The sequence below is a fragment of the Gopherus flavomarginatus genome, chromosome 8, assembly GCF_025201925.1.
Source record: "Gopherus flavomarginatus isolate rGopFla2 chromosome 8, rGopFla2.mat.asm, whole genome shotgun sequence".
Lineage (NCBI taxonomy): Eukaryota > Metazoa > Chordata > Testudines > Testudinidae > Gopherus > Gopherus flavomarginatus.
This window is the reverse complement of record NC_066624.1, coordinates 86,773,427-86,799,988: the sequence shown is the minus strand read 5'-3', so window position 1 is coordinate 86,799,988 and position 26,562 is coordinate 86,773,427. Positions and strand designations below refer to the sequence as shown.

At 40.7% G+C, this 26,562-nt stretch overlaps 2 protein-coding genes across 2 annotated transcripts in view; one reads left to right on the top strand and one right to left on the bottom strand.

The window, feature by feature from the left end:
• The window catches only part of EIF2A (eukaryotic translation initiation factor 2A), a 28,577-nt gene extending 6,880 nt beyond the window's left edge, over positions 1-21,697 (bottom strand). The window contains exons 1-12 of the mRNA XM_050965951.1: positions 21,533-21,697; positions 16,404-16,473; positions 15,924-15,998; positions 14,323-14,441; positions 11,835-11,934; positions 11,202-11,284; positions 8,896-8,969; positions 8,619-8,763; positions 6,675-6,791; positions 3,380-3,951; positions 1,676-1,792; positions 949-1,077 (exon numbers count right to left, since the gene is read on the bottom strand). Coding sequence (XP_050821908.1) covers positions 949-1,077; positions 1,676-1,792; positions 3,380-3,951; positions 6,675-6,791; positions 8,619-8,763; positions 8,896-8,969; positions 11,202-11,284; positions 11,835-11,934; positions 14,323-14,441; positions 15,924-15,998; positions 16,404-16,473; positions 21,533-21,560 — 1,629 coding nt within the window. The 5' untranslated portion in view covers positions 21,561-21,697. The remainder of the gene's footprint in view (positions 1-948; positions 1,078-1,675; positions 1,793-3,379; positions 3,952-6,674; positions 6,792-8,618; positions 8,764-8,895; positions 8,970-11,201; positions 11,285-11,834; positions 11,935-14,322; positions 14,442-15,923; positions 15,999-16,403; positions 16,474-21,532) is intronic.
• A 140-nt stretch (positions 21,698-21,837) lies between these two features.
• SERP1 (stress associated endoplasmic reticulum protein 1) lies at positions 21,838-25,263 on the top strand. Its single transcript, XM_050966205.1, has 3 exons — positions 21,838-22,122; positions 22,354-22,429; positions 23,698-25,263. Exons 1-3 carry the CDS (start codon positions 22,039-22,041, stop codon positions 23,736-23,738), a joined length of 201 nt encoding a protein of 66 aa, XP_050822162.1. The 5' UTR covers positions 21,838-22,038; the 3' UTR covers positions 23,739-25,263.
• Positions 25,264-26,562: the final 1,299 nt, after the last annotated feature.

Here is a 26,562-nt window from a genome sequence, read left to right as displayed (position 1 = left end):
TAGTAACAATAACAATTTCACAGTAGAATAATTTCTTGAATGGGGAAGCTACATCTAAGATTCAGAAAGGGAACTCCTCCAATGTAAATATCTCCCTTCTCCATACATCTTTCCTCAGCATGGCTGAGGCTTTAATCAAAGAGATGAATATGGAAAGAGGAAGCTAACTTGACTTGGAGAGGAAAATCTGTCTGTATTATGAACCAAAGAAAAGATGGCCTGCTATGCAATGCAGAAATAGGAAAACTTTTCCAGTACTGGCCAAATGCAACTCTACCCTTGTTCGAAAGGATTTAAATCAAAGAAGTCTGAAGCCTGACAGAGCTACACAAGCAGTACACTTGGGTCCCTTTGTAGGTTTGGGGACTGAGACAAAAGACAGACTGACCTCCTTTGTCCTCTAGTGACTCTCTCTCTGCACACAGTTGATAGGATCAACACAGAAACATGTCCAACACTGCTCCATCAAGGGCAAGCTTTATACCTTTTTGGCAATCCTGAGGTATAAACACCACCAACCCTCTCTTCCCCCAACCTTAAGTCAGAACAGCCTTCCCAGATCCTAAATGAGACTAGGATTTGCAAAGCAAGGTTAGAAAGCTCACTTAGTTCCTTCACAAATATTGACCAGCTATACCATCTGCCCTTTTGAGGAGAGCCTTTGTCCAATACCCAGCAGTTCTTGAGAATGGAAGGTGGAAAAACTACTGCTGTTCTGAACAAGTCCCAATTTTTTTTACGTTCTTAGACACTATACTGACAGCCTCATTTTTAAGTGGTTACTGTTGTGCTACTTTACACTATGAGAAAGCAGAGGAGAGAAGCTGCCTGAGGTGTATGCTCTATGTACGCGCTACACCTCACTGCTATTAGTCATCTCCGCAATCAGACTAGCCCTTCATGGCTTTCCACAAGAGGAAACTATTCTTCATTAGAAAAATCTCTCACCTTTTTCAAATTCTTTATTTTTTTGTCTACCTCAGGGTCTCCTGATGTCACAGAAGGCAGAATGCTGTGTTGTACATCCTGTAATGCTGGAGATGGTGTTGATTCCTGGCTCCCATCAGTTTTGGCCTCCTGTAAGTTAATACACTTCATCTACTGTTTCTGCAAACCATTTAAACAACAGCTCGGTTGTTTTATAGCATGGAAACCTAGAAAAGCTGTTGAATATTTCTCCCTTTCACTAGTCCTCTGGTGCTCACTCTTGTTTGTGAACAGTTTTCAGTTATATATGTTATGTTATTTGAGACAGAGCTCCTACCAGAAGACGTCAGCTATAATACTAGAGTTCTGATATATTGTGTTTTCATTCTTCCCACAGAGAGAGACAAGAAACATGCTTAGTATAATGAAATTGGTAGGAATGAAACAACAAATATACATCCACAAATATTTCTTATAATAGCTAGTGGTCCATCCTCCCCACAACCAGAAAAACCGAAACCAGGTCTAATTTACTAAGCAAAAGTATTATACGCTTTAGAAGGATGTTTTAGTAATTGTGGAAGTTTTAGAGATAACATCAAAAGCTGAAATCTGCCATCTAGCCATAGAACAGGTAAGCTGCAAAAAATACAAGCTTATTTGCCAAAGTTTGTTACTGCAGGTCTAGTCAACACATTTGTAAAAGCTAATGTAAAGTTACCCCTAAGAGGGCTGACACTAGCAGTACCTGTTTAGCAGCTTTCTTTGCTTCGTGCTTCCTTTGATTTTTAAGTGCCATCTTAGATAATGGCTTATCACTATTTCCCGGTTGTGGTTTCATGTTCTGAGGTGGCTCCTCCTCATGCTAAGGGATACATAAGATTGACATTTCTGAAATATGTGTGCCATACTTCAAAATATCTCACAAAAGAATAAACATTCTATAAAAAACTTTTCTATGTATTAAAGTACCACAGTTTAAAAGGTGACCTGCAAAGGACAAAAAAATGGGTTTATGCCCTTTCTGCTTCTTTTAATGGTTGAAGGCAGCCTAAAAAATGTGTCGCTCCTAAAAAGAGAGTTTCCTTTGTTTTTCACACTAGCCTTTTAGGACTTCTCTGCCCTGTTTCTCCTAGAGGCATCTATAGATGGCTGGAAAAGTATTAAAGCAAGTACTAGGAATATAAAACCTGAACAATTGAGTGTGAAGGTGATTTTTAGTCAGACTGTTTAAAATGTTGCTTTTTGTTTACACCTATTTAACTCAAATGCCTGATGGATAGTTGGAAGCAAAGCACTTCGTTAACAATTTTACAGTCCTGCCCCTCCAGTATAAGGGCTAAGAAAGCTCCCACATCATTTCTTTAATCCTTCAAGCAAAAACAGGACAGACCGAATTTGATTTTCTTTTGACATCTTAAAGAAGCCAAGATAGGAAGCTTTTTTTCCCTTGCAGTTCATCTTAAGAAAACCCAAAACCAAACCATTAATATACTCTGTTATTTTCTTAAAAACTAAACTAGTTTTAGCAGGTCATACACATTAAATGGTCAAATAGGTTTAAATATGTTTTCCACCCACAACTCTGATTTCCCCTCCATACAAGCTAGCAGAATGTAGTTCCCTGAATTCTGTTACAGAATGAATCTTTCTTGCTAACTCTGCTTATGTAGCACCTGTGAAGTCAGACCCTAGTAATAACTAACTGCTGATAACCTGTGATGAGTCTATCACTCCTTGGAAGAAAGAAGCCTCAAAATCAAAGCCTCTAAAATAAATAAAATAAAAACAAAAACACGGATCAAGGCTGGGGTAATCGTTAATTACAGATACTATCTTCACACACAAATCTACTTCTGAAAACTGAAAAAGAAAATAAAGCAAGGCTAAATAAATGAGTAGATCCACATAAGGATATTAGTTAAGCTGCAGTGGACTTGCCAATAGTATCACTGGGTCACAAATGCCCAAAGTGTACTGAAGGAGGGCAAACAACCACTCAACTACTTCAGCACTGGCTCAAGCCTGGCCAAATCTGTGTTATGTCTGACTTTAGCATGTTGGTTCATGAAAACCAGCTGAACACACCACAACTGAAGTGACAGTTTACCCACCCACTCAGGCTCTCTTTGTTGTTCAACGGCAACAAGAGGAGGCAGCATTTGCAACTGTTTGTACTGCTGGTGTAAGGGGCAGTTTTGTGCAGGGAAGAGGATTTGCCCCATAAAATTACAGCATTCCTAGCAAACATTCCTGCAAACAGGGAGCAGAGGGGCAATCAGTGAAACAAGCCTGTTAAAAGGCAAATGTTTATTTCTTAAAATACAGAAAACAAACAAACAAAAACCCCAAGATTAGGGTCATCATTCCCCAACCAATAAAGTATTTTGCAATCAAATTTCAAGTACAGATGAAATGATGGACCAACATAATTGAGATAAAGTTTACTTACCAGCTTGGAACTGGTTATAGGCTTGTTTCTAAGAGCTGGTGGTCTATAAGCTTTGGCAACCTTCACCTCAGCACTTGGCAGTCCACTTACAACTGCCTGGTAAGTTATTGCTTTTGCTGGAAATGTTCCATCCAAAAATGGCTGCCAGGAAACTTGCCATATTTCTGCATTCGGTGGGACTTCACATTTGTGTAGAACAGAGCCAGTATAATGCCAGATCTTGTACCCATTACCAACTCGTAGCCTTGGAGCACATGTAGCAGTTACAAAATGTTCCCCATCAGGGCACCAAGCAAAATATGTAGAATCTGATGCCAGTGGCTTGGAAATAAGTTTGTAGTTTTTTACATCCCATACTTCCATCTGTCCTCTGAGATTTCCAAATCCTGCTAGTACTAAAATATGTCCAGGAGAGCTGTAGTAGGCAGCATTACGAGGGCCAGTTCCAAAATCAAACACAGGGTCACATTTCAGATTGAAAACAGTTGCCTTTGCAGGCATAAAACCATACACAGCACAAAACTCTGTGGAATTGGGATTCCATACTACATCATAAATGGGACCATTTTTTGCTAAAGAAAAAAAGTAAGATTATGAAATCATATCATTTACATTTGTCTGGATAAAAAAAACAAAAACAAATGAAAAACATGATTACAAAGCTTTCCTGAAATCCAATCATTCGCAACTCCAGAAAAACTAACTTTTGGTAACTTGTTTTGGTTTTGGTAGAAATTAATATTGCAAACCAATGTCTTATGCTCAGTTTTATTTAGAGATTGCACCACATAACCCCCCCCCACCAACTCTGAGTTCCTCTCCTTCTCTGGTTAGCATCACCACTTCTATAGTAAGAATAGTTTTTTGTGTGGAAAAATCCCGTTTTTGTCTCAATATTCAAGTATGATAGCTCAGAACCTTCCAAAACTAGCAGGAATGGCCCACTGGAAACCTACAAATATCCTCTTTCACAATTGTACAAAGCTCCTGTTTCTAAGCCTTCATAGTTGTGAAATACTGGACTTTAATTTGTCATTGGACTAGGAATGAGTATTGCTCAACCTGAACCTCTTACCAGTGACATATTATTTTAATGGAGTTAAGTGGGCACCCAAAACTGTGAGCAACTGCGTTACTCTTTTGCCTTAGCAAGAGGAGACACATTTTAAACCACAATATCAGTGAGTATCCCTAATTCCTCATATAGTGTTAATACATCTATTTCACAGTGATATTAATCACCAGTGTATCACCAGCTTTCATAAAAGACCTTACTCGATACTTTTACAATACAGTAATACCATATGCTATCAGTTGATTTAATTGTTTATTCTTGGGGTTCAGACCCCTTCTTCTCCCCGTGGGTCTCTGGACCCTGATAATCACAAGGGAAGAATAGAAAACATTTTTTTGTGGCATATTTATTAAAAAATGGGGACTGTCTGAAGCTGCTCAGGCATTTGGAACAATAGACTAAGTTATGGTGAGATGGATTAGTGGTCAGAGTGCAAGTGAGGTGCTCAGTGATGAATGAAAAATGTGATTCATTACATAGTTGTAAAATTTATCATATGGTTATCACTGCCATGTGGTATATATAGACATCTTTACTTATGTCTTGTAAAATATCAACTGCATTTCTAGTGCTTAAAGTAATGACTCTTAAAATAAAATGTTGACCCAGTATATCTAAAGAGCTTCAACCACTGATTCCTGTAGTTATTTTTTTTTCTGGCACACACACTGGAAATAGTTATTGCAGTTGCAGTAACCAATTTTATAAACAAAGTCATACTTCATTTTTCCCTCCAAAGAGAATACCCACATTAAGGATTATTAACTACAAAGGATTATTAACTACAAAGTTTCATTTAAAAAAAAAATTTGAAATAAGGGGGCATATTAAGGCATCTGAAATGTAAATATCAGTTGGCAAAGAGGGTATTAAGAGACACAGGCACAAGCCCTAACTGGAATGGTGAAATTGACAAGAAAGGCTGGTAGGTTCCCTGCTGATTAACCCTGCTGTCACTCCAGGTTAGGGGCTCCTTCTCGGTGCAGAGCTCCCCCCTGGGAACGGGCAGCTAGGCTCCCGGCAGGGAGCCAAGAGCCCAGGGGAGGGGGCAACTGGATTCGCAGTGGGGAGCTATGCATGGACCTGAGAGCCTAAGCTCTCAGTCCCCCATACTGCCTCTCTTAAGTTGGTGGAAGTGCTCCTGGTGAGGACGTACACCACTGGCAGAAAGAAAGTAGTGTAGACATGAACCACTGCAGTAATTACTGCGGTTGCTGTAAGTTGACCTAACATAGTTCGACTTAAGTTTGTAGTGTAGACAGGCCTTCAGGCTCCCAACACTCTTGACACACAACAGTCTTTAACAGTGCAGAGAAGAACACCATTGCAGAGGAAATTTTAGGTAAACAGATTAGTGGTTTTAGTATTGAACCAGGGCACTGGGATTAAACACCCCTATTTGTACAAAAAAAGTGTCGGTTTTAAATCTCCCAGTGGTGTCAACTCTCATGATCTTGTCATGAGTCTCATGATAATTATTGTTTTCCTTAAAGCCCCAGCTCCTGGGGTCAAGTGGATATGTGATGATTTCAGCCTTCATTCTTAAAAAAAAAGTAAGTTTCTAGCCCCCATGGCTATGGAGAAAGTTTCAAAATGTGACCCCAGTGCACTCTAAAGGCTCAAAAAGCAGAAGGCAAATAAAAAGAACACCAAATCTATAATTTTTACATAATCTCATGATTTTTGGTGAGCCTGACTCATGGTTTTTGAACTTTTGGGGCTGGCAATACTGTCTCATCCAGAAGTTTTAGTGATTTTTCCTCCAAAATAGTAAACTTTTTGTTTTTCAATGCGTCTTTTCACTGTATATAGGGGATATGATTAGTTTGTATGTGTGCCTTTGTGGGGGGCAGGGCAGTGTAACAGTCTTATGCTTATTATGAATTGTCCTCAAAAAGAGGTGGGGCTTCCTCATGTGGGATGCTTTCATGCTTTGATTGAACTTTAGGATAGCAAAGCATATGCCACCAAGCATGATGCAATTTAGAAGTTTTTCAAGAGTCAAGGAGTTATTAAACAGAAATTGGAGCTGTCATAGAAACTCTACCATGGGAGGTAACAAAATTAACTAACTTAATATCTGTTTAGTGCAGAAACATATTTGAATGTCAAACAGTAGTTCACTGTTTTCACCAAAACTGTAAGATATTTAGCATACATTAGAAACAATTCCCATTAACATATGACATAACACTATGTAAATGTCCAAAAGCCACTTACGTAGTTGTACAACAGCACTTTCTCCATTTGTTGCAATGTAGTGCAGGGTTTGTTCTCCATAATAGGAAGCTCCTGTTTTATCAACTTCTGTACTAGCTATTACTAGCACAGCCGTAGCTATTAGGGTAGAAAACATAATAAGATTCCTTTAAAATTGCAGACCATCTAGTAATCCTGAGACTCTACATTTTAGACTCCACTAACAGAAACAACTATATACACAGAGAAAGAATTTTAAGTTTGGCCAGTTGTGAAATCTATAATTAAGATTATATAGATGCCTTATCACATGCTCAGAACTTTCTATCATCTTCTCCTTTTCAATTAAAATTTTCCCTTCTTAATTTTTAAGCCAAAGATGATCTTTTTTCATTTAAAGAGGATGCAGCAAATGTGAGCAAAACTCATTCACTCATTCTGAATTATTCAGAGGGAAGGGTTTTTTTTAAGTGGTGTAAAGAGAATTTTTATACATGCATAACACTAACATAACTATATTAAGCTTTCCACCTGACCAAGACTAACTGTAAACTAGCATCAAGGCCAGTTTACCAATAAAACAAAACAATTTTGCATATTAATAGCTTTTGTATGTGTATCTATTTCACTTACGCAAACACAAATAGCATATAAGCAAACATATATGTATATAACATAAACATTGCCTTCTGTTCACATGTATATGTAATAATCGGTGGTTAGTATAAAAGTTTTAACATGGCTTTGAAATGACCATCATTATTCATGAGTGGTAAAGCACAAAGTGGACTATGCAGCTCATCTCAAATGTGGCGTGTTTTTATGTAATTAGATTTGGGAAACTGCAAAATGTACGTGTCTAAACAGGGTGGAATTGTATACATTACACATGAAGGCACATACAATACATATGTATAAAATGAATTTTCCCCATATTAGGCAGTATCTGTGTTCATGGGACTAGAAGTATGTATTAATAAAGTTTCATTAGTTATGTAAATGTGTGTCTGTGTTGTTTCAGTCTGTTCTCTAATTTTCTAGATTTTTGACTACACAAATGAGAGAGTACAGAAAGTAGTGTTTTAATCCCACTTTATAAAATTTATGGAAATTATAAACAAACATTTGCTTCCACGTATACCTTCAAAAGTCATGAAATGCATGTTCAGATTCTTGTAGTAACTTGAACTTGCTCACATTACACAAATATGGAATATTTCAGATTATTATTTATGATGTTAAATGTACAACTGAATACAATGGGCCAGCTTCTACTCTCAGATATTCACAGATGATTCCAACTGACCTCAATGGGAGTTGTGTGGACATAGTCAGGGCAAAATTAGGTCATAAAGAGTATGTGGAATGGTGATTACCACACATTTAATGTAGCAATGCAAACGTCTGTGGCATTTTACAATAGAAAGTAAGGCATGTTCCTTGTCTCAAAGAGATTACAGTCTAAAGAATACACGACATACAGGAAGGATGATGAAGCAGGATTTCTGGATGAAATGGCTTTTAAAGGACATGAAAAAAGGAGAAAGTATGTTCTGCATCAACAAGAATTAGGACACGGTGTGGTGGGATTTCCTTTGGAGGCTGGAGTTTAACTATAACAGATTTTTTAGTCCTACATAGATATACAGGACAGCATGAAAGAGCATGCAAAGATGAGAATGGAAGAAGAAATTATAGGGTTCGGGAAAAAGAAAGGTATGCAAGGAGTTGAGGGAGCAAGATGATTAGGAGGAAATGAGAGCAGATATAGATGGGGACGAGATCATGAAGGGCAATGTGGGCAAGTTATGAGAACTTTATTGTTTAAAATTATAACATTAATGTTGCATTAACACAAATTTTTTGTCTTTGCATTTGACGAATACAAAAACAACAGTAAGCAAATAACCAAACCTTGAGGTTAGTGAATAAAATACAAGAGATTAAATTAAATAGCTGCTGTACCTTTGTTATTCCAGAGCATTGTCGCCTTGTCAGCTTTAAAGAAACTTTTATTGGCCAATGCAGACTGAGGGCCACCGAAGTTAGGGTATTGGTACAACCTTACAAACGAGGGTGCACCCTTGCTTCCAGGAACATACACAGAAACCTAAATCAACACAATTATATTAAATTAGTGATGCATTGTTCTTAGTAGCACAAAAGACAAAGAAATACAATGATTTCTAAAGGAATTAAAGAAAACCAAAATATATGAATTGTGAATAAACATTATAGGTACCTTGCTTGGCTGTGGTCCTGGTGATAACACAAAATCATTAACTTTTTGCAAATGAAGTTTATTTGCAATAGTATCTGCAAAATCACAATTACGGTCAGGTTAATGACAAAACACTGTTAACTCACACTACTTAACGTATTTTTTATATTATATTATTTTATGAGCATATCCCAGGGAACAATGTACTTAACCATAAAAAGATTCTTTACTTGGCAAAAGCTGCATGATAACCACCTTTGATTATGTATTCTCTCCGACTTGAAATTTTGGCTAGATTTATTTCTCTTTATGATCACAAGTATGACAATTATAGGGTGTGAAATGTCTCCATCAAACTTTGAACCCACTTGAATCAGCCTTGGGTTTAAAACATTCTACTAACCTTGGAGGGGAAATTCACACAGCAAGAAAGTCTTTGAACCTGCATGAACATACTTCATGTTCTACAACCAAAGCAAGTGGCAGAGCCCCCCACCTTAACTACGCTGTCTTCAGAGAAAGTGTGGCCACTCCCACACATCCTGCTCCCCTCTGTACAGGCTCCCCTTCTTGGATCTTTGTGGATAGGACACAGGTGATTGCTCCCCACAGCAGGCTCTCTGAAAGGCCTGCTGTGAATTGATCACTCCCCCTACACACAGGAGTTTTCTTTGGAAGTGAATCCTGCACTCGGTGCCAGTTCCCGCGCAATACAGAGGGAAAACAGTCTCATTTGAGCAGCTGTCAGAATGAGCTTAGTGGCAGAAGTGACAAATGACCCCAACACCTTAGTAGACACACCTCATATTTCTCTACCAAATGATAGAGGAGTTCCTTAGCTATCTCACTAGGGATTATGGAGAGCTTCTGCCCAAGCTAAGTCTGGAAGCCATTGCCTTGTTCCTGCTACTATAGCTTTTGGGAGAGGTGAGGTGGCACCTAACATCCCTTTGAACGACCCTGACTGATTTGTGGGGTGAGTGCATTGCCAATACCATAAAACCTCTGGGGGGGGGGGGGGGAAGGAGGAAGGAGTATGGGAGAGAGAGAAAGGAATACCTGGCACTCTCCTTAGGGGGTGGCCAATAGGCAGCACAGCAGGAGAAGTGGCCATGCTATCATGAAATTCTCTCTTGACAACTGGGGCTTAATTAATGTAGGTTTTCTAGCCCTCTCAAACAAATTTCAAGATTCAGTTGATGAACCGCCATTGCTAAGTAAACTCAGCAGGATTTACACAAACTAATAATAATCAATGTTAAATAAAAAGCTTAAAGGGTGTCTGCTCTCATAGCAGTCTCATCTCTCCATTTACAACAGATCAGAAATGGGAAAGAACAAGAGCACAGTGTAGGAAACCCCACCTGATGAGAATACAGACTTTTCCCAGCATAACCCCTGAACACCTCCCCTTTGATAAGCATTATGGAAGGTTTCTTCCACGTGGGAAGAATGGTGAAAAGCCTCCTCCCAGAACAACACTAATGTTACTCTGTAAACCAGTCACCAAATTACAGGGGAGGGACCTTCACCCTAACTTTCCTCCTCCTCCAAGCATGGAGCCAGAGACATCCCATGTCTCTATATTTCCAAGTTCCACTAGTTTCAGAAGAAACTGCCCCTGAATCCTAAAGCCATGTCTCCTGTAAGGCAGCATGTTACACCATCACCCCTCAGACAACTTTTGTGTCATCTACGTTTTTCCTTTTTCTCTGAATTCCTCCGTTCTACTTTCGCTGTTGTCTTTTCATCTCTTTCCCTGGAGTTCCTTTTGTTCTCTTCCATTTTCAACATTCTGTATCTCCAGACTCTTCTGGGTTCCTTCCCTCTGCCTCAGCTTGTTCTCTTTACTTCTCAAATACCTTTGGTTAATGCTGAACTACTCTGGAAAATATCCTGGCTCCATAGTAATGGTGTTGCCACAAGCGTCAATCTTCTTGTGGCTTTTTGGAAACCAAAAGAGAGAAGCTCAGTACAACCCACAGAAGAAATCATGGGTCAAATTCTATACTGACACACATCTTTTGAACTCCACTGGGCATAGAGCAATGCAGAATTGGCCCTCTGTATCTAAAATTGGGAACTACCTCACATTACAGAGGGGCAGTTGAGAAGCAGAAAACAAAAAATGTCAATGTGCTGAAAATATGCTAGGACTTCATAAGACTTTATTTATTCTGGGTACCAAAATAAAAGAGGATTTAAGCAAGATTTCAGATAAAGCCAATGACATGAAAAAATCAGAAAAAAATGCGGAAAGAGTGAAAATAGGCAAAAGAGAGAGATCTAGAATGCAATGAAGCCAAATCTTAGAAATGTTTGCATACCAAAGTTGTTGTTTTCAAAGAAATGCACTTCATTATTTACAATCCTAGCAGATACTCTTTCATCGTCCGCCCAGCAAGGACACCTAAGATTTAAAAAAATATATTATATATATTATATATTATATATATATATATATATACACACACACACATATATACACACACACACACACACACACATATATATATATACACACACACACACATATATATATACACACACACACACACATATATATATACACACACACACACACATATATATACATATAAAAATTGAAGTAGGCAACATTTACTATCTCAATATTTTAAAACTACATTTCATAACTTATGTTTAGACCAATGCTTACAAAGAGTTTCAACAATATTACAAGTTTATATGAGATTAGTGATAAAAATATCATACAACCAGTTACTAATGGTACTATTTCCCCCCAGTTGTACAAAATGGTAGTGGATTTACTATGTTACAAACTGACTACATATTTGTACAAAGATACTAGTATAGATACTCTCAGTTTGTAACAGACAGTATTTTGAGAACCAAACACAATATTAAAATCATACTTTCAAAATTAGGTTTTGAAAACTATATTTGTCTGCAGATAATTAATACTTGAAAATATTATTTACCAATTCTGCATTTTTTTCTGGATGAAAGACTTTAAACACTTCCCAGTTTTTACATCATGAAGTTGTAGGTTGGGCATGCCTGCTGTGCCATCTTTTGCAGCTGTAATAAAAACATAGGTTTGCAGTGGTAGCCCCAGGAATAAGTTTAGGTCTGTTTCACTCACCATCCTATTCCACCCCAACAATGGCCTTTCATAATCCTGCAAAGGGCTGAACCACCCTTATGAATGTGCAAGCACTTTGCAAGATCAAGTCCTAAATTTGGCAAATTCTGACAGTATAAGGCTTTCACCTATTCCTTCATTGGACCAGCTGCTTATTTTGTGCAACCACATATCTACTTTTTCTTTAAATATGGGAGTTATGCTCCTCCAGTTTACTGGATTTACCTTGCACTAGGTGAAGCATCCAGCATTCCTCAATGCTGTGATATTCTGGATCAGTGCCTTGTAGTTAATTATCCAAGTTCATGTTTTGTTATTTGCTAAGATGTTCAAGTGACTGTGTCATTTCCGTTCCATTTATCAGCAAACCAGGAGTTAGATTTGCTGAATGAATTAATTTTTTATTGTATTAGCCATATGCAACATTCAAAAGTATTTACTGCAGAGATGACTTTCTGTTAATCAGCAACGGTTCCTGATTCTTCCTCCTAATTTCCAGTCCCTAAACTATTTTTCCATGGCTTCATTCTGTGGTTCCTTTAGCTTCCTAGGATGCCATAAGCAACATTAACAGTCTTCCCGACCATACCCTCTAGCAGGTTTCCCCACAGAAGGTAGCTCATCAATTGTAAAAGAATATGAAGATTTTTTTTTATATCTAAAATTCTTACCATAGTAGTAAATGATCTGACCATTAATAATACTACTTTGCATTTGAATTGCTCTCTACCTGTTAACAGTGCAACTCAAACACTAACCAAATTAATTTTCATACCCAGGAGGTAGCGAGATGCTACTATTAAAATACAGTACTACTCTACAGACTAAATAGCCTCTACTTACTAATCAGATCAGCTCCCTGTGTGCACTCAGACTTCCATCCACGGACTTGAGTAACTAAAAGTAACTTTTCACTCCTGTTAGCCCTACAGAGCCAATATAGCTGAGAAAAAATGAAGGGGAGCCCATTGCAGCTCACGCATCAACAGAACTGATAACTGGGTTCCAGTCAATTAACCACATTGGCAGAAAAGGTGCATAGGTGACTCTTAGTCTTCAAATTATGCCCTATTTGGGTGAATAAGTGTAATTAATGGACTAATTTGGACTGCACAACCTTTATGCACAAAAAAGCATGCACTCAGCGTGACACTCAGAGTTCAGTTTTCCAGACTAGTTTTGGGGGTTTAGTTTCCCCACCCCCACCCCCAGTATGTCTGATATGGAAATCCTTATGGGTCAACAAACATGAACCCTCACAATGCCATTTTAAAGAGTCCATTTTCAGAGTAGTGTCAGGTTTAAGCAACTTCCCTAAGGCAATACAGGAAGTCAACAGGAAAGCCCAAACTGACTAGAACTCTGAAGTTCCTGGTTTCTCCTCCCTACACTATGAGACAACGGCACAGGAATAGAGTCACTAACCCTAGAAAAGGCTGGGGGTGTTTTTTTATAAAAAAAGGTTTTACAAATTAAGTCAAGAGCTCGGAAAATCTACCATGTGGGCAAACAACTGAAAGTAAATGTTCCAAATGCTCTGAGATTTGTTCCCACATGACCACATCCACCCCCATCATCCATCACCTTTGCTTTCATGGCCATAAACTGCAAACTCTCCATGGACTCATTTCACTCATTATCTAAAATACACCTACTGACTTGGATATTCACAACAGTCTTTTAACCTTGGCCTTACTGTTCCCTCCCTGTGACTTTCCACAGTTGGGACCCACTCTGATTTGTTCTGCCACCTAGAACCTCACCCAGCCACTCTTTAAACTCCCATGTTCAAGTCTCAGTTTCTCTTTCGCTTAATGATGAATTCTTTCCATAAAGCATCTTATCTGCATGGTTATAAGCTGTTTTGAACTATATTCTAGTATGTCCACACATATTCTGGGAGGCATGGATCAGCGCTCACGTCTTACTCCCAGTCAGTACCTGGCCGGGAAACCTAATGACCCAACCAGCGGACCAAATTCAGCGATGAAACCTAGTCATGTGCCACCTGATGCACTTTGCACATACACTAAGACAAAACATATTCTCCATGTAGTATGCAGTAATTTTTTTAAAACACAGCACTTGCTCAGTAGATCAGACCACTAGTCCAATGGCCCATACCTGATGCTTCAGAAGGCATCTTTCCTCTATTATGCACTTGACCATGCACCTGTACATAGAGGAAACCATTCCCCCCCCCCATGTCGTCTTTGGCAAAATGTTATATAAATCAAAGCAAATCAAGTAATGGCAAGTCTTTATGTTGAATTGAGTTGGTGCATAATTCTCTCATGTATTTTTACAGATGGTAAAATACTCACTTGTGTAGGCCTGCCACGTTGCCAGGACATTATTCTTTGGCGAGAATTCAAGGCAAACTGCCTTTGGGAGATCAAAAGAGTGCAGTAATTCAGTGCTGGCAACATTCACAATATTTATTCTGGAACCAAGAGAGGTCATTTCAACAAAGCTTGATTAGCCTGGTTAATCAATAGCCAATGTCATTTCACATATGTTTGGCTGTTCTACATATCTTCCACATTTGGCTGATGTAACTAAATGCAGGAAGGTTTTTTCTTTTGTTAAATGTTGATTAAAACACATTTTAAGACCACATATCCAATCATACCAAAAAGTAAATTAGTAAATAAAAATCTCAGGTCAAAAACATGTTACAAACTTGGTCTGCAAAAATTTACATTCCAGTTGAAAAAAAAACTGCCACAAAAAACCTCTTACCTATGTTTCTGTAACGTTAAAGTTGAGTTACAGATAGACAATAGCTAGGAAGAACAGAGTCAAATCTGTAAGACACTGCATTTAATTTTTTTGTCCAGCGAACATGTATATCACAGTAAAAAAATAACTACAAGGTGAGATAACAGCTTTGACATTGTACGTTTGTGGAAACTAAAGGTTGATGGTGACCTGCACCATGTGGAATCCAAAGAACAATATACAAATAGAATCACACGCTATCCAACCCAATGCTAGACTCCAGTGACTGGAGTAGGACCTTGCTCCCCAATGGCTACATTAACTGTCCCCTCTCCCAGTGACGGGACCTTTCCAGCTGGCACAGTGGTGAAAAACCTCAAAATTCTGGAGGTACATAATTGAGCCGAGAACAAAATATTCATTAGCATTAACAGACATTTTGTATTCTCCACTAGCCAGGTAATGAGTAAACAGAGCATTAAGAATCTTAAAACCTCAAAACAGGTTCTTATCTCCTCTTTCCAATCACTATTAATGGGCCATTATTGCAGAAAGGAATGTTTCTGAGGCATGATTCTTCACAGGAGGGCCTGAATCCGTGTAGTCTATAAATAAGGGGGCTTGATCCTGTAAGGAGCTCAGAATCCTCATTTTCCATTGATTTCACTGGAACTTAGGGAATTCAGTACCTAACAGCATCTGGCCTAAAGTGCCAACTTCTTTTTTAAACTACCTCGTATTGTACTGAAAAGTCCACATTTGGTGGACAATCAAGTAGTTCCAAGCATTCTGAGCATCCAGAATATTTTCAAAATAATAAGACCATATACAATCATTTCCTTCTCTTGTTTTTAAAGAATTTAGCCTAGAAATCATGCTGCAACCCTATGCTGAAGGTCCTGGGATGAGTCCCAGAACTGGGAATTGGATATTTTTTTAACTGGGCAACGTGAACAGAAACAATATCATTCCTTAAGAAAATGGCATCTAGATTCCATGGTGATGGGTTCCCCTATACATATATGAAATCAATAATAAATAATACACTAATTTAAAACAAAACCTACCACTGCAACTGGAGTACCAAAAGTGCCTTGATTGTGTTTTCTTTAATACCATTTATGCACATTCTACTCTCTCTATATATATCCAGATCTCATAACATCAATTAAAGGAAATCATTCATAATAAAAGCAGCACTGACTTTTCTCCATTGCACCATGCAAAGAGAGTACCATCCTTACTGAAAGCAAAAACTTTGCAGTTTTTCCCGAAGTCCCTAAAAAACATAACAAATACACATGAACAGTCAAATATATCACACAAAAGAGGTCTCTCATAAAACAAGATGAAAAGCAGTGTTACAACCAGTTTCCATGCTGCTCATAGAAATTATTGGGGAGTATTTATGTTATAATAGAGATAACAGAATCTGTCTGTGTAATTATACTTACATGCTCTGGTGGGGCTATAGTCAACTACCAAATACAAATATTTTTGGTGTGTATACAAATGTAAAGCCCTCAAATACACCAATTTTCTAAGTTATTAGCTTAGATTAAAATTAATTCATCATCAGATATTGGCACTCACTTTATGATTTTTTTCCCAAATGATGTATATTAAATATTTAGAAAAACTGTTTTCTTTTCTGCAAAAGATGGAACGTTCAGAACAAAAGTACCTTTGCAATGTTGTATTCTCAGTAAAACTAGGTGGTCCAGTCACCATGTAGAATCCTTCAGATCCTCGCACTAGAAAAGAAAAAGTTTAACTATTGTTCACTTTAAATTGCAAAAAGGTCTGGAGCTAGCTAACTTATCAATGTTGAGGCTGATATTCCTTTGTTTATGGATCTTAGAGGAGTAGCCAAAATGAAGTTTATATTGGAAACTTAATACTGTAAAACTATTCTATGTCAAATGGTTTTCTTTTGATTATATAACAAAGCTTGACAACAAAATCTCTTTGCTTATTAATGAAAAGATCATGCATGCCAAAAATCTACTTCTGTACAAGAAACAGAACAAAAATGAACTGGAAACTATTCTTCTCTACAAGAGAAGGGAAATGTTCCTACATGAAGCCTGATCCTTCAAGGGTCTGAGTGCACTCAACTCCCACCAATCTTCCAGGAAGCACTTAACACTGGGTTCATGACTCTCAATTAACACAGGAGTAACACACCTTTACAATGGTATTGAAAATGCTGTCCAAATATTCCACAAAGAGAGGCATTAGCTGAATAAAGATGGTGTCAGCAAAAAAGTCAGGCTGACATGAGACAAGATTTGGTCCACTGTGAAATCTGAGTTTGAAAACTAAACTCTAAACAAAGCAAATATGAAATAAACATTGGTAGAAAATGGAATATGAATTCTGCAACGTGCTGCCTTGTTTCAGCTATTATAGCCTGTTAGTAAAGTAGGATAGACATCCCAAACTACCCATTAGGAAGGACTTGGTACTGAATGGAAAAAAAAATTCAGATCAGCTGACTTTCCAAAATCATTCCAAATTTGTCACTGAAGTCACAAAACAAATGTCAATGCATAAGCATTAGTTAAATATTATGTGTTTTCATAGGATATTAAAGAAGATAGTAGGAGGTTTTGGTAAGTGTGGCAACTTTACATTTGTTTTGTGATTTCAGCAACAAACCTGGAATTCTGATATCCTCACAGCAGCACATACATAGCACGGGAACAAATCTACGTAGACACACCCCTAGAACCCCAACCAGGGGTATTCTATCTGCTACCCAAGATCCATAAACCTGGAAATCCTGTATGCCCCATCATCTCAGCACTCTTACAGCAGGATTATCTGGCTATTTGGATTCTCTCCTCAGACCCTACGCTACCAGCACTCCTAACTATCTTGCCTTAGTATATTCACATGAGTTGGCTACAACTGAATGAACAAAAATGACAAGTTTTGTGTTGCTTTTTAGTAGGTATCAAAACAAAATTGACTATAGATTATCTGATAAGAGGTCCAATTAGTTCTCCATCCATCAAACCTCACTGATTTCAATGGGAGGTCCATACGCAGATGGATCTGAAAAAAATATACACGGTAATATCTCTCAAAAGTTGAGAATAAAAAATAATTTGTCTATGTCAGGTTTTCTCATCAAATTTGAACATAAAAAGTCAAACCTGACCCTGTTCTAAAGGGGAAGTTGATAGGAACAAAAGGAACCCTGATACATAATGTTATTAGTCCTTCACTAGATGGATTTTTGTAGAATTGTCAATAATAAAGAAGTCAGAAGGGGAGCCACATAATGATCTCCTACCTCTGTGCAGCCAGTGGCCTGTGCTCCCCAATGCCATCCTGGAGCCTCCACTTTTATTTGACAACATTTGCAGAATTTTAAAATATTGTGCACAGAATTTTTAATTTTTTGGTGCAGAATACCCTCAGGAGTAGATATTCAAAAAGTGATTCACGAGCCCCACAGGCACTACTATGCACCAATGTACATTATCAACTTGCACAATCCACTTCCCTGGCCTTATTCTCAGAAAGAGTGAAGCACCTGTGATAGGAGCGCTCCCTGTGCAACCTGACAGTGTAGAGACCAGGCAGTCGTGAACAATGCAAGAGACAAAGCTGACAAGGGGGAAGAAAAATTTGAACAGTTGAAATCCTCATTATATCCAAGCACCCAGGAGCAAGAAGAGACTCCTCACTTCCAGAGGTGAGGAACAGAAGGAAAAACGCATTCCCTCCTTTCCAGGTAGCCTGGAGAGGTGGGAAAGAAAAAGACAGAAGATACGGTATTGAATGGAGTCTGAGCATACCACAAAATTCAGTAAAGACTGTATTTACATGAGGCACCTTTTATTTAACGATTTCAAAACACTCTTCAAACAATAAATGTAGACTCACTGCATCTCAATGAGTTAGGGAAATATTTCCATTTACAAATAGAAAAATTGAGGCACAGGGTGTCACGGAGTCACCGGGCGATGCTCTGGAACTGCTCCCCGCCAAGCCAGTCAGGACTTTGGGGAGCCTCCTCTCCCTTGGAGCAGACTTGTTCAGGACAAGAAGCTCACACGTCTTTACCTCCTGGGCCTCTCCTTGGAGCATTCAGAATCCTCTGCCCCTCCGTGCGCTTCCCACAGTGAGCCTGCCCCAGCGGGTCCTGGGGAAGCCACAGGGTCCTGCACCCTCACTTTGCAGTCAGACGTGACTCAGCCAGCCAGTAAAACAGAGGTTTATTCGATGACAGGAACAGGATCTAAAACAGAGCTTGTAGATACAGCGAACCGGACCCCTCAGCCGGGTCCATTCTGGGGGCAGTGAGGCAGACCCCCCACACCTGCCCTCCACTCCTCGACCCCAGCCAGCTCCAGACTAACCACCCCTTCCAGACCCTCCTCTCTGCTCAGCCCCTTTCCCGGGCCATGAGGTCACCTGATCCCTTTGTCTCCAATACCTTCAGTTGGCAGCTTTGCAGGGAAGGGGCCCAGGCCATCAGTTGCTAGGAGACAGAGTGTCAGGCATTTAGATGCACTGGCCCTTGCTCTGCCAGATCCTTAAGAACTGCCATGGGGACATTGAGGCACCAACACAGTATTCAGATAAAACATTAAGAACATTCCCAGGTCACATAGGGAAGTTATGTGGCTTGGCTATGGTCACAAAGAGTCAGTATCAGAAATGGGAATAGAAACTAGGTCTCCTGACTCCCCTACACAGTATTCTAATCACTAGACCCGGGGTGGCCAACCAGTGGCTCCAGACCCACATGCAACTCTTCAGAAGTTAATATGTGGCTCCTTGCATAGGTGCTCACTCCAGGGCTGGAGCTAAAGGCGCCAACTTTCCAATCTGCCGGAGGTTGCTCACTGCTCAACCCCTGACTCTGCCCCAGGTCCTGACCCCATTTCACCCCTTCCCCCAAGGCTCCTGTCCCTTCCCCAGAGCCTGCAATGCCCTTGCTCCTCCCCCTTCCCCCCCCCCAGAGCCTCCTGCACACTGTGAAACAGCTGATTGTGGCAGGTGGGAGGCATGGGGTGGGAGAGGGAGGCACTGATCGCTGGGGCTGCTGGCAGGAAGCTGATGGGGAGGCTGCTAACATATTACTATGGCTCTTTGGCAATGTACACTGGTAAATTCTGGCTCCTTCTCAGGCTCAGGTTGGCCACCCCAGCACTAGACCATGCTGCTTTCCTCTTAAACATGCTTTTTATAACACTAATATTTAACGTGGGGATCCGCTGAAAAACATTCTTGAACTAGCAGAGTATGATATTCTGCACCTGCCAGTGTTCACAAATAATTTTAAGGCACGCCTGATGTAGAAAATAGTACAGCCGTTCAGTTCTGAGGAAACAATAAATGGATCACTGGGCAGGTCTACATTCAGAAGTAAAGGTCAAAATGTTCTCGCTAAAAATTCATTATGAAATGCTGTCCTAGACATTGCAGCTTGCTGGTCAATAAGCAGCAGCAGTGAGTCCCACAGAACCCCAAGGTTACAAACCTGATTAACAAGCACTTATCAAGCTCCTCCAGCTGAAGGAACAACTATCTTGATCATCAATTTCCCCAGCGGAGTACTCCACTCTGCCACCATAATCTCAATTTTAGCAGAGAATGAAATGCAGATACAGAGCTGGCTGTCATCTAAATACTGGAGACACCACAACACATATCTCCTCACTATTTCCCCTAGCAGCCTCACATATATAATGAAAATGAGGGCAATACACTGGAATGCTCTGGCACACATGAAGGCCTGGGGACAGATAATGAATCACCCAGTATTACATTCTGTATCCTATCAAAAAGAATTGCAAGGAATTTAGCTATTTCTGAGTCTTTCCCACATGCTCAGGGTTTAGCTGATCACCATATCTGAGGTCTGGAAGAAATTTTCCTCCAGGGCACATTGGCAGAAGCCCTGGGGGGTTTTTGCCTTCCTCTTTAGCGTGGGGTATGGGTCACTTGCTAGAAGAGTCTCTGCACCTTGAAGTCTTTAAACCATGATTTGAGGACTTCAATGGCTCAGACACACGTTTGATACAGGAGTGGTTGGGTGAGATTCTGTGGCCTGTGCTGTGCAGGTGTGACTAGATCATAATGGTCTCTTCTGACCTTAAAGTCTATGATTCCAGAACTCCCTACACTCCTACTAATAATTACAGCCACATTCGCAATACACTCAAGGTAAATAGTATCAAAAGCAATCCCAGATGTAACAAAGTAACATGGGCAAACTCCAGGTCTATATAATGCTGAATACTGATGTAGCGGCACCAAGTTAACAGTATCACAGCCTCTCAAACAGCAAAGCTGCTCAGACGCAGCACCACGTGCGAACGGCACGTGTCACGCTGACCCCAAGACGCTGCCTTGCCACGCGACCGCGCGGTGGGATCTCACTTGCGCTGACACTGCCCCCTCCCTGTGCCAGGCTGAAACGGAGCGTGACGCTCCACAGGGCACAAGGCAGAGACTCAGCGGCACCAAACACAAACTGGCCATCGCAGCCAGCGCTCGGGAAGCGGGCGGGGGCGCAGGGGACACGAGGTTGGGGAGGGGGCAATGGCAACCAGCGAAGTGAGGCCCGGGGGAGGGAAGGAACCGGGAGGCAGGGGCCAGAGCGGCAGGGAGACGATGCCCCGGCTGGGGAGGGGGAGGGTGGCACTACAGAGTGGGAACAAGCCGGCGGGGCAGGGTTTGGCAGCGCAGCATGACCGGGAAGTTCCCCGCAAGGGGCGCGGAGCAGACACTGCTCCTTCGAGCGACACCTGCCCCCATGGCGCTGACCTTAGCAATTGGCACAGAACCCACCTGCCAAAAGCGGCGTGGAAGGCGCCATGTTGGGTCGGACGCAGAGCTTCTCTTTCCGGGTCAAAGGTCACCAGCAAAGACTCCAGAATACACACGTCGCCCAGGTCTCCGATTGCGGGAACCGCCTCCTTGGCTACGTGGGCCTCTGTGGTCATACGCTTCGAGAAAGCGCGACTTCCTGCCTCAGATTGCCCCCTCCTTACCGTTGACCCGGAAGTAGTGGGGTAGAGCGAGCGGGTTGGAGGATCTGTGAGAGCGGAGACGTTTTCCCTTCCGGGTGGCTACCACCCCCCTCCTTCGCGCGGTGCGTGTTTCCGCTGGGCGGGGCGTAAGCTCAGTGCTTACGCTGGCAGCGGTCTGGGAGAAGCGGGCGGCGCTGAGTGCCTGAGACCCCCCAGCCCGGCACAGACTCGGCGGTTGAGCGGTGAGGCCGGGACCGTCGTTTCGCTGAAGTCCACAGAGCAGCGGGGAGGAGCGGGCCGGGGCCGCGGCGGCGCCGGGGGAAGATGGTGGCGAAGCAGCGGATCCGGATGGCGAACGAGAAGCACAGCAAGAACATCACCCAGCGGGGCAACGTCGCCAAGACCTCGGTACGGGCGGGGGACCCTGGCCGTGCCCGGGCACACGGGGGCTGAGAGCGCCCCCGGAGCGGGGGAGCGGGTAGCAGGACCCTATAGGCCAACCGCTTTATTCCCTCTGGGACCTGGCGGGGCGTGGGGAGCTGTGGGGACGGAGCATGTGGGTCAGTACGAGCCCTCAGAGCCAGGGGGGTTGGCTTGGCTGGAGGGGAGTTGGCCCTGATGCTACTGTTCTCCCTGCAGAGAAACGCCCCCGAGGAGAAGGCATCCGTGGGGCCCTGGTTGTTGGCGCTGTTCATCTTTGTGGTTTGTGGCTCAGGTAAGCGTTGCATAGGGGTCACCTCATGTTGTGTCCCCCTCCATACTCCAGAGGGAGGCCAGGCCTTTCCCTGCCTGTGAGCAGCAGGGCCAGAATCCTCTTGGAACAAGCCCTCCCAGTCCTGTGGCTGTGCCTGTTCCTCCTCTGGTAGCTGGAGAAAGCCCAGTAGGTGCCTGACCTTTCTTGGGGCAGGGCTGGAAGGAGATACTGATTAGTGTGCAGGCGAGATGGGTGTCCCACCCACTGGCAGGAGTTAAAGAGGAAACGAATTTAAATGACTGCTCTTGAAAGATGCAAAAAGCCACACGTAGACTTACAGGCTTTCTTTGTATTTAGTGATCTTAACCAACACAGTGGTCATCCAGAAATGACTTGACAATATAAATGAGAAAGCTATAAAAATATTTAAAACAACCTAGCATCAGCAAGTTAGATGTGTATCTGCTAATCATATTAACTTTAGTGAGTACCTGTACACTGTGATTTGAAATATCTTGTTGGTAGTCCACCTGTTTTGAGCTTATCAACCTTAACCTTGCTTAAGGTATGGCATCCAGCCCGCAATTTGTATTATATAACAGACTCTAAAGGACCCCACTATCAAGTTACAAATCATTTAAAATAGGGTTTTTACACTTGTATCCTTTATTGCTTTAGCACTATACTTACAGCAGTGGTTCTCAAACTTTTGTACTTGTGACTCCTTTCACATAGCAAGCCTCTGAGTGCGACCCCCTCCCTTATCAATTAAAACACTCTTTTAATATATTTAACACCATTACAAATGCTGGAGGGGGTTGAGGTGGAGGCTGACAGCTCGTGACCCCCCATGTAATAACCTCACAACCCCTGAAGGGATCCCGCCCTCTAGTTTGAAAACCCCTGACTTACAGGGTAAAGCAGAGTAACCAATCTTTAGTTCCTGCTGTTGGTGCCTAGTAATATATCTATGATGATTAACTTTTTAACTTCTCTTTTCACAATGTGCATTAGACAACATTTTGTTTCTTCTTTGATCAGTCTCCTTTGCTGAAAAGATCCATATAAATATCAATGGGGAGGCCTTAACTTTTAAGCCATTAAGAATACAAAGGATGTACCCTTCAAAGGGATCTCTAGCTGTTTTTTCAGAATTGGTCATTTTAAGAAAAAAACTTGTGTGCCTTCATGAATGTGTGTGATTGATGTATGTGATTGTTCCAAGTATTAGCTATGATTTGTTTGACCTGTCTAGTAAGCATCACTTGTATTCATCTTTTCTTTTGCAGCTATCTTCCAAATTATTCAGAGTATCAGGATGGGCATGTGAAGGAGCTGACCTTAAACAAGTTGTTTTCATCTTCCTGTGAATTACAATGAACTGTCATTCCTAATGTTTGATACCCTGGTCTCAAAACTTAATTCATGATACTGTCCTGCTCCAGAACGACTTTCCATGTTGGCCATATGTCATTCCAGGTTCCTTCACAAGTCATTCCAAGTTTTCTAGTGAGTACCACAGTGCCTTGAAAAGCACCCCATGTATAAAGCAATAAAATTCTATTGTTGATCTGCAATCGTGGACCTACTTATTTAGTGAAGAATAAATTCGTTTTTTTGTGTAGATATGTTAAGCTGTATGCCGTGTAGATACGTAGGAACTACCCCATCTCTGTAAACACCAGTCTTGAGATCTGTTAATCCTATGTATAAATGGAAGTGGTTTTATTTAAAATTGAGAAGCAGAGATTCTTTTAGTGGCTGTACTATGAATTTAAAGCACCCTTGGTGATGCTGAGTGGGCGTCGCTGCATTACATTGCTTATTTAAATGGAACATCATGTGTAGCTGTAGCCTAGTTTTGCTATAGCATGTGGCAATGCATTGACGCTCAATACTTATAATGGTGGAACACCTTATTCCATGCCCCTTGCAAGACTATCCTCATTAAAAAAGTATTTGTTAACGTAAAATCAGTAGGTTTTACTTGATCAGGCTGACCAAACATGACAAGGCAACAACTGCTTCGGAAATACTTTAGTACTAACAAGTTAAGGCATCGCAGCTATGATAAATGCTGCTATTAAGACTCTCAGTGTTAAACTTTTGTTGGCAGCAGTGTATAACTTGGCTGTAAATACTTCTTGAACCACTTTCAATTAATGATACTATATGGTTATATTTTTTATGCATGTACTCAACCATCATACAGATGCCATTTAAATGCACACACAGTACCTCCAAAGAGAAGTAACATGTTTTCATGTGAACCAAACTACTGGGTCCAAACCTGCCTTTGTCTCTAGCACTTAAATATTTCCCCATCAAACATCCCAGCTGCATTCAAATAACCCCACAAATCTGATTTGACTTCCTTGTGTATAAGACTGAAATTATCTTGTTGATGTAATGTATCACACTAAGTTTATTGCAGAAGTCTCTCAAAAGTGTAGGCTGTCAAACTACCTGTTGTAATAGCTAAGTCTAACTTAAAGGTGGAGTCAGTCTTCCATTGTGCACTTCCTTTACTAAAATAAAGGTCTGCTTTTCCAGCATGTTTTTTGGGTTGAGGAAGGGGGTATTACTCTAATTTGATTGCATTAAGAATTAACTAGAAAAATAAGCTATGCTTCTTTTATAGGGATGTGTTGCTAACCACGTAGTGGCAGATCCTCACCTGCATAAGGCCATGTGAAATTAGTGGGCATGTGACAGTTTATACAGTTGAGGATCTGCCCCATAGTTTAGCCAGACAAGTTAATTTCTCTGTCCTTGGAAATTGGTATAATTTGTAAATGAAAAAGTTTGTGTACAATTGCAATACTATTTTAAATAAATTACTTTTAAAATGTGAATTGTCTCCCTTTTAAACTTGTAGGTGCTGACCATTCCAAACTAAATCTTCTGGTTTAATGGGAAAATTAGCTCCTAATTTTTTTTGTTATAGTTGTCTCTACTAAGAGCTTTGACTAAGTGAACTTTTAAATGGGCGTACAGATGATTAACATAGCACTAGTAAAAACAAGATAGGCAGTACCTTTCTACAGTATCACTCAGAATGAATTTAAATATCAATTTTGCTGCATTTTATGTTGAACAGCGATTTATGCAAGCTTGATTAAATGAGATGTTAAGTTTATTTCAGTCTAGTGTGAATAATTTTTTTTTATACTCTTCTGTTTAGCAGCTGAGTTGGTGGCCTCCAGCATGGTATAACAATCACCATGACAGAGCTTAGAGAAAACATGGAGTAATTGCTTATTTTTAGTCAGACGTGGATAATAATCCTGATGTTACTGAGCCTTGTGTGGTTGTAAGTGAGAGCCACATAGCTTGAATGAGAGAGAAGTGAGTTTCTAGCTTTGACTATCACAAATGTACTTAACACATTATTACACTAGGCAAATGGTAGTTTCTAGTTTCTATAAGGCCAAGTATTCTAGTTTTTCTTTAATCAAATGGATTGAAGCTATAGTCAGATTCATTCCCTACTAATACCTAGTTTTGGCTATACAGTTATTAATGTGAAGTTGTTATACGAGGCATATACAGCAACGATTTGGTCATTAACCCAGAAAGGCCATTGCTATGAAACTTAGACCTGAGCTACACTGCGGAGGAAAGGGGGTCGAACTAAGATATGCAACTTCAGCTATGCTATTCACGTAGCTGAAGTTGAAGTATTTTAGTTCAACTTACCTGACTGTCCTCACAGCAGCGAGTCAACTGCTGCGGCTCCCCCGTTGACTCCGTTTACTCCTCCTGCTGAGGAGGAGTACAGGTGTCGATTCAGGGATCAATTTATCACATCTAGATGAGACCTGATAAATTGATCCCCGATACATCGGACACTACCCGCCGATCCGGTGGTCGTATAGACGTACCCTCAGAATTAATAAAATGCACTCTTAAAACTAACCAAAGTTAGATTTAATAAAGCACTAGGAATTGTAGTCTATGTCTAGGGCCAAATTTTGCATTGGTAGGGGCATGAACAAGCCAGCTTAATTCAGTTTCCATCTCACTAAGTAGTAAACCTTATGCTTAAATGAGAAACAGGTCTGATCATTAGAAACTAAATTCATTAATAGAGCCACTAACACTGTGTATAAGGCCAGCTCCTTAGCTGGTGCGAAGTGGCATAGCTCTACTGA

What these genes read in the sequence shown, in the direction of transcription:
- SERP1 (XM_050966205.1), top strand. Translation starts at nt 22,039, where the DNA reads ATGGTGGCGAAGCAGCGGATCCGGATGGCGAACGAGAAGCACAGCAAG. An exon ending in GCAACGTCGCCAAGACCTCG is followed by an intron (nt 22,123 to 22,353) that starts GTACGGGCGGGG and finishes TTCTCCCTGCAG; the next exon opens with AGAAACGCCCCCGAGGAGAA. An exon ending in CTTTGTGGTTTGTGGCTCAG is followed by an intron (nt 22,430 to 23,697) that starts GTAAGCGTTGCA and finishes TTTCTTTTGCAG; the next exon opens with CTATCTTCCAAATTATTCAG.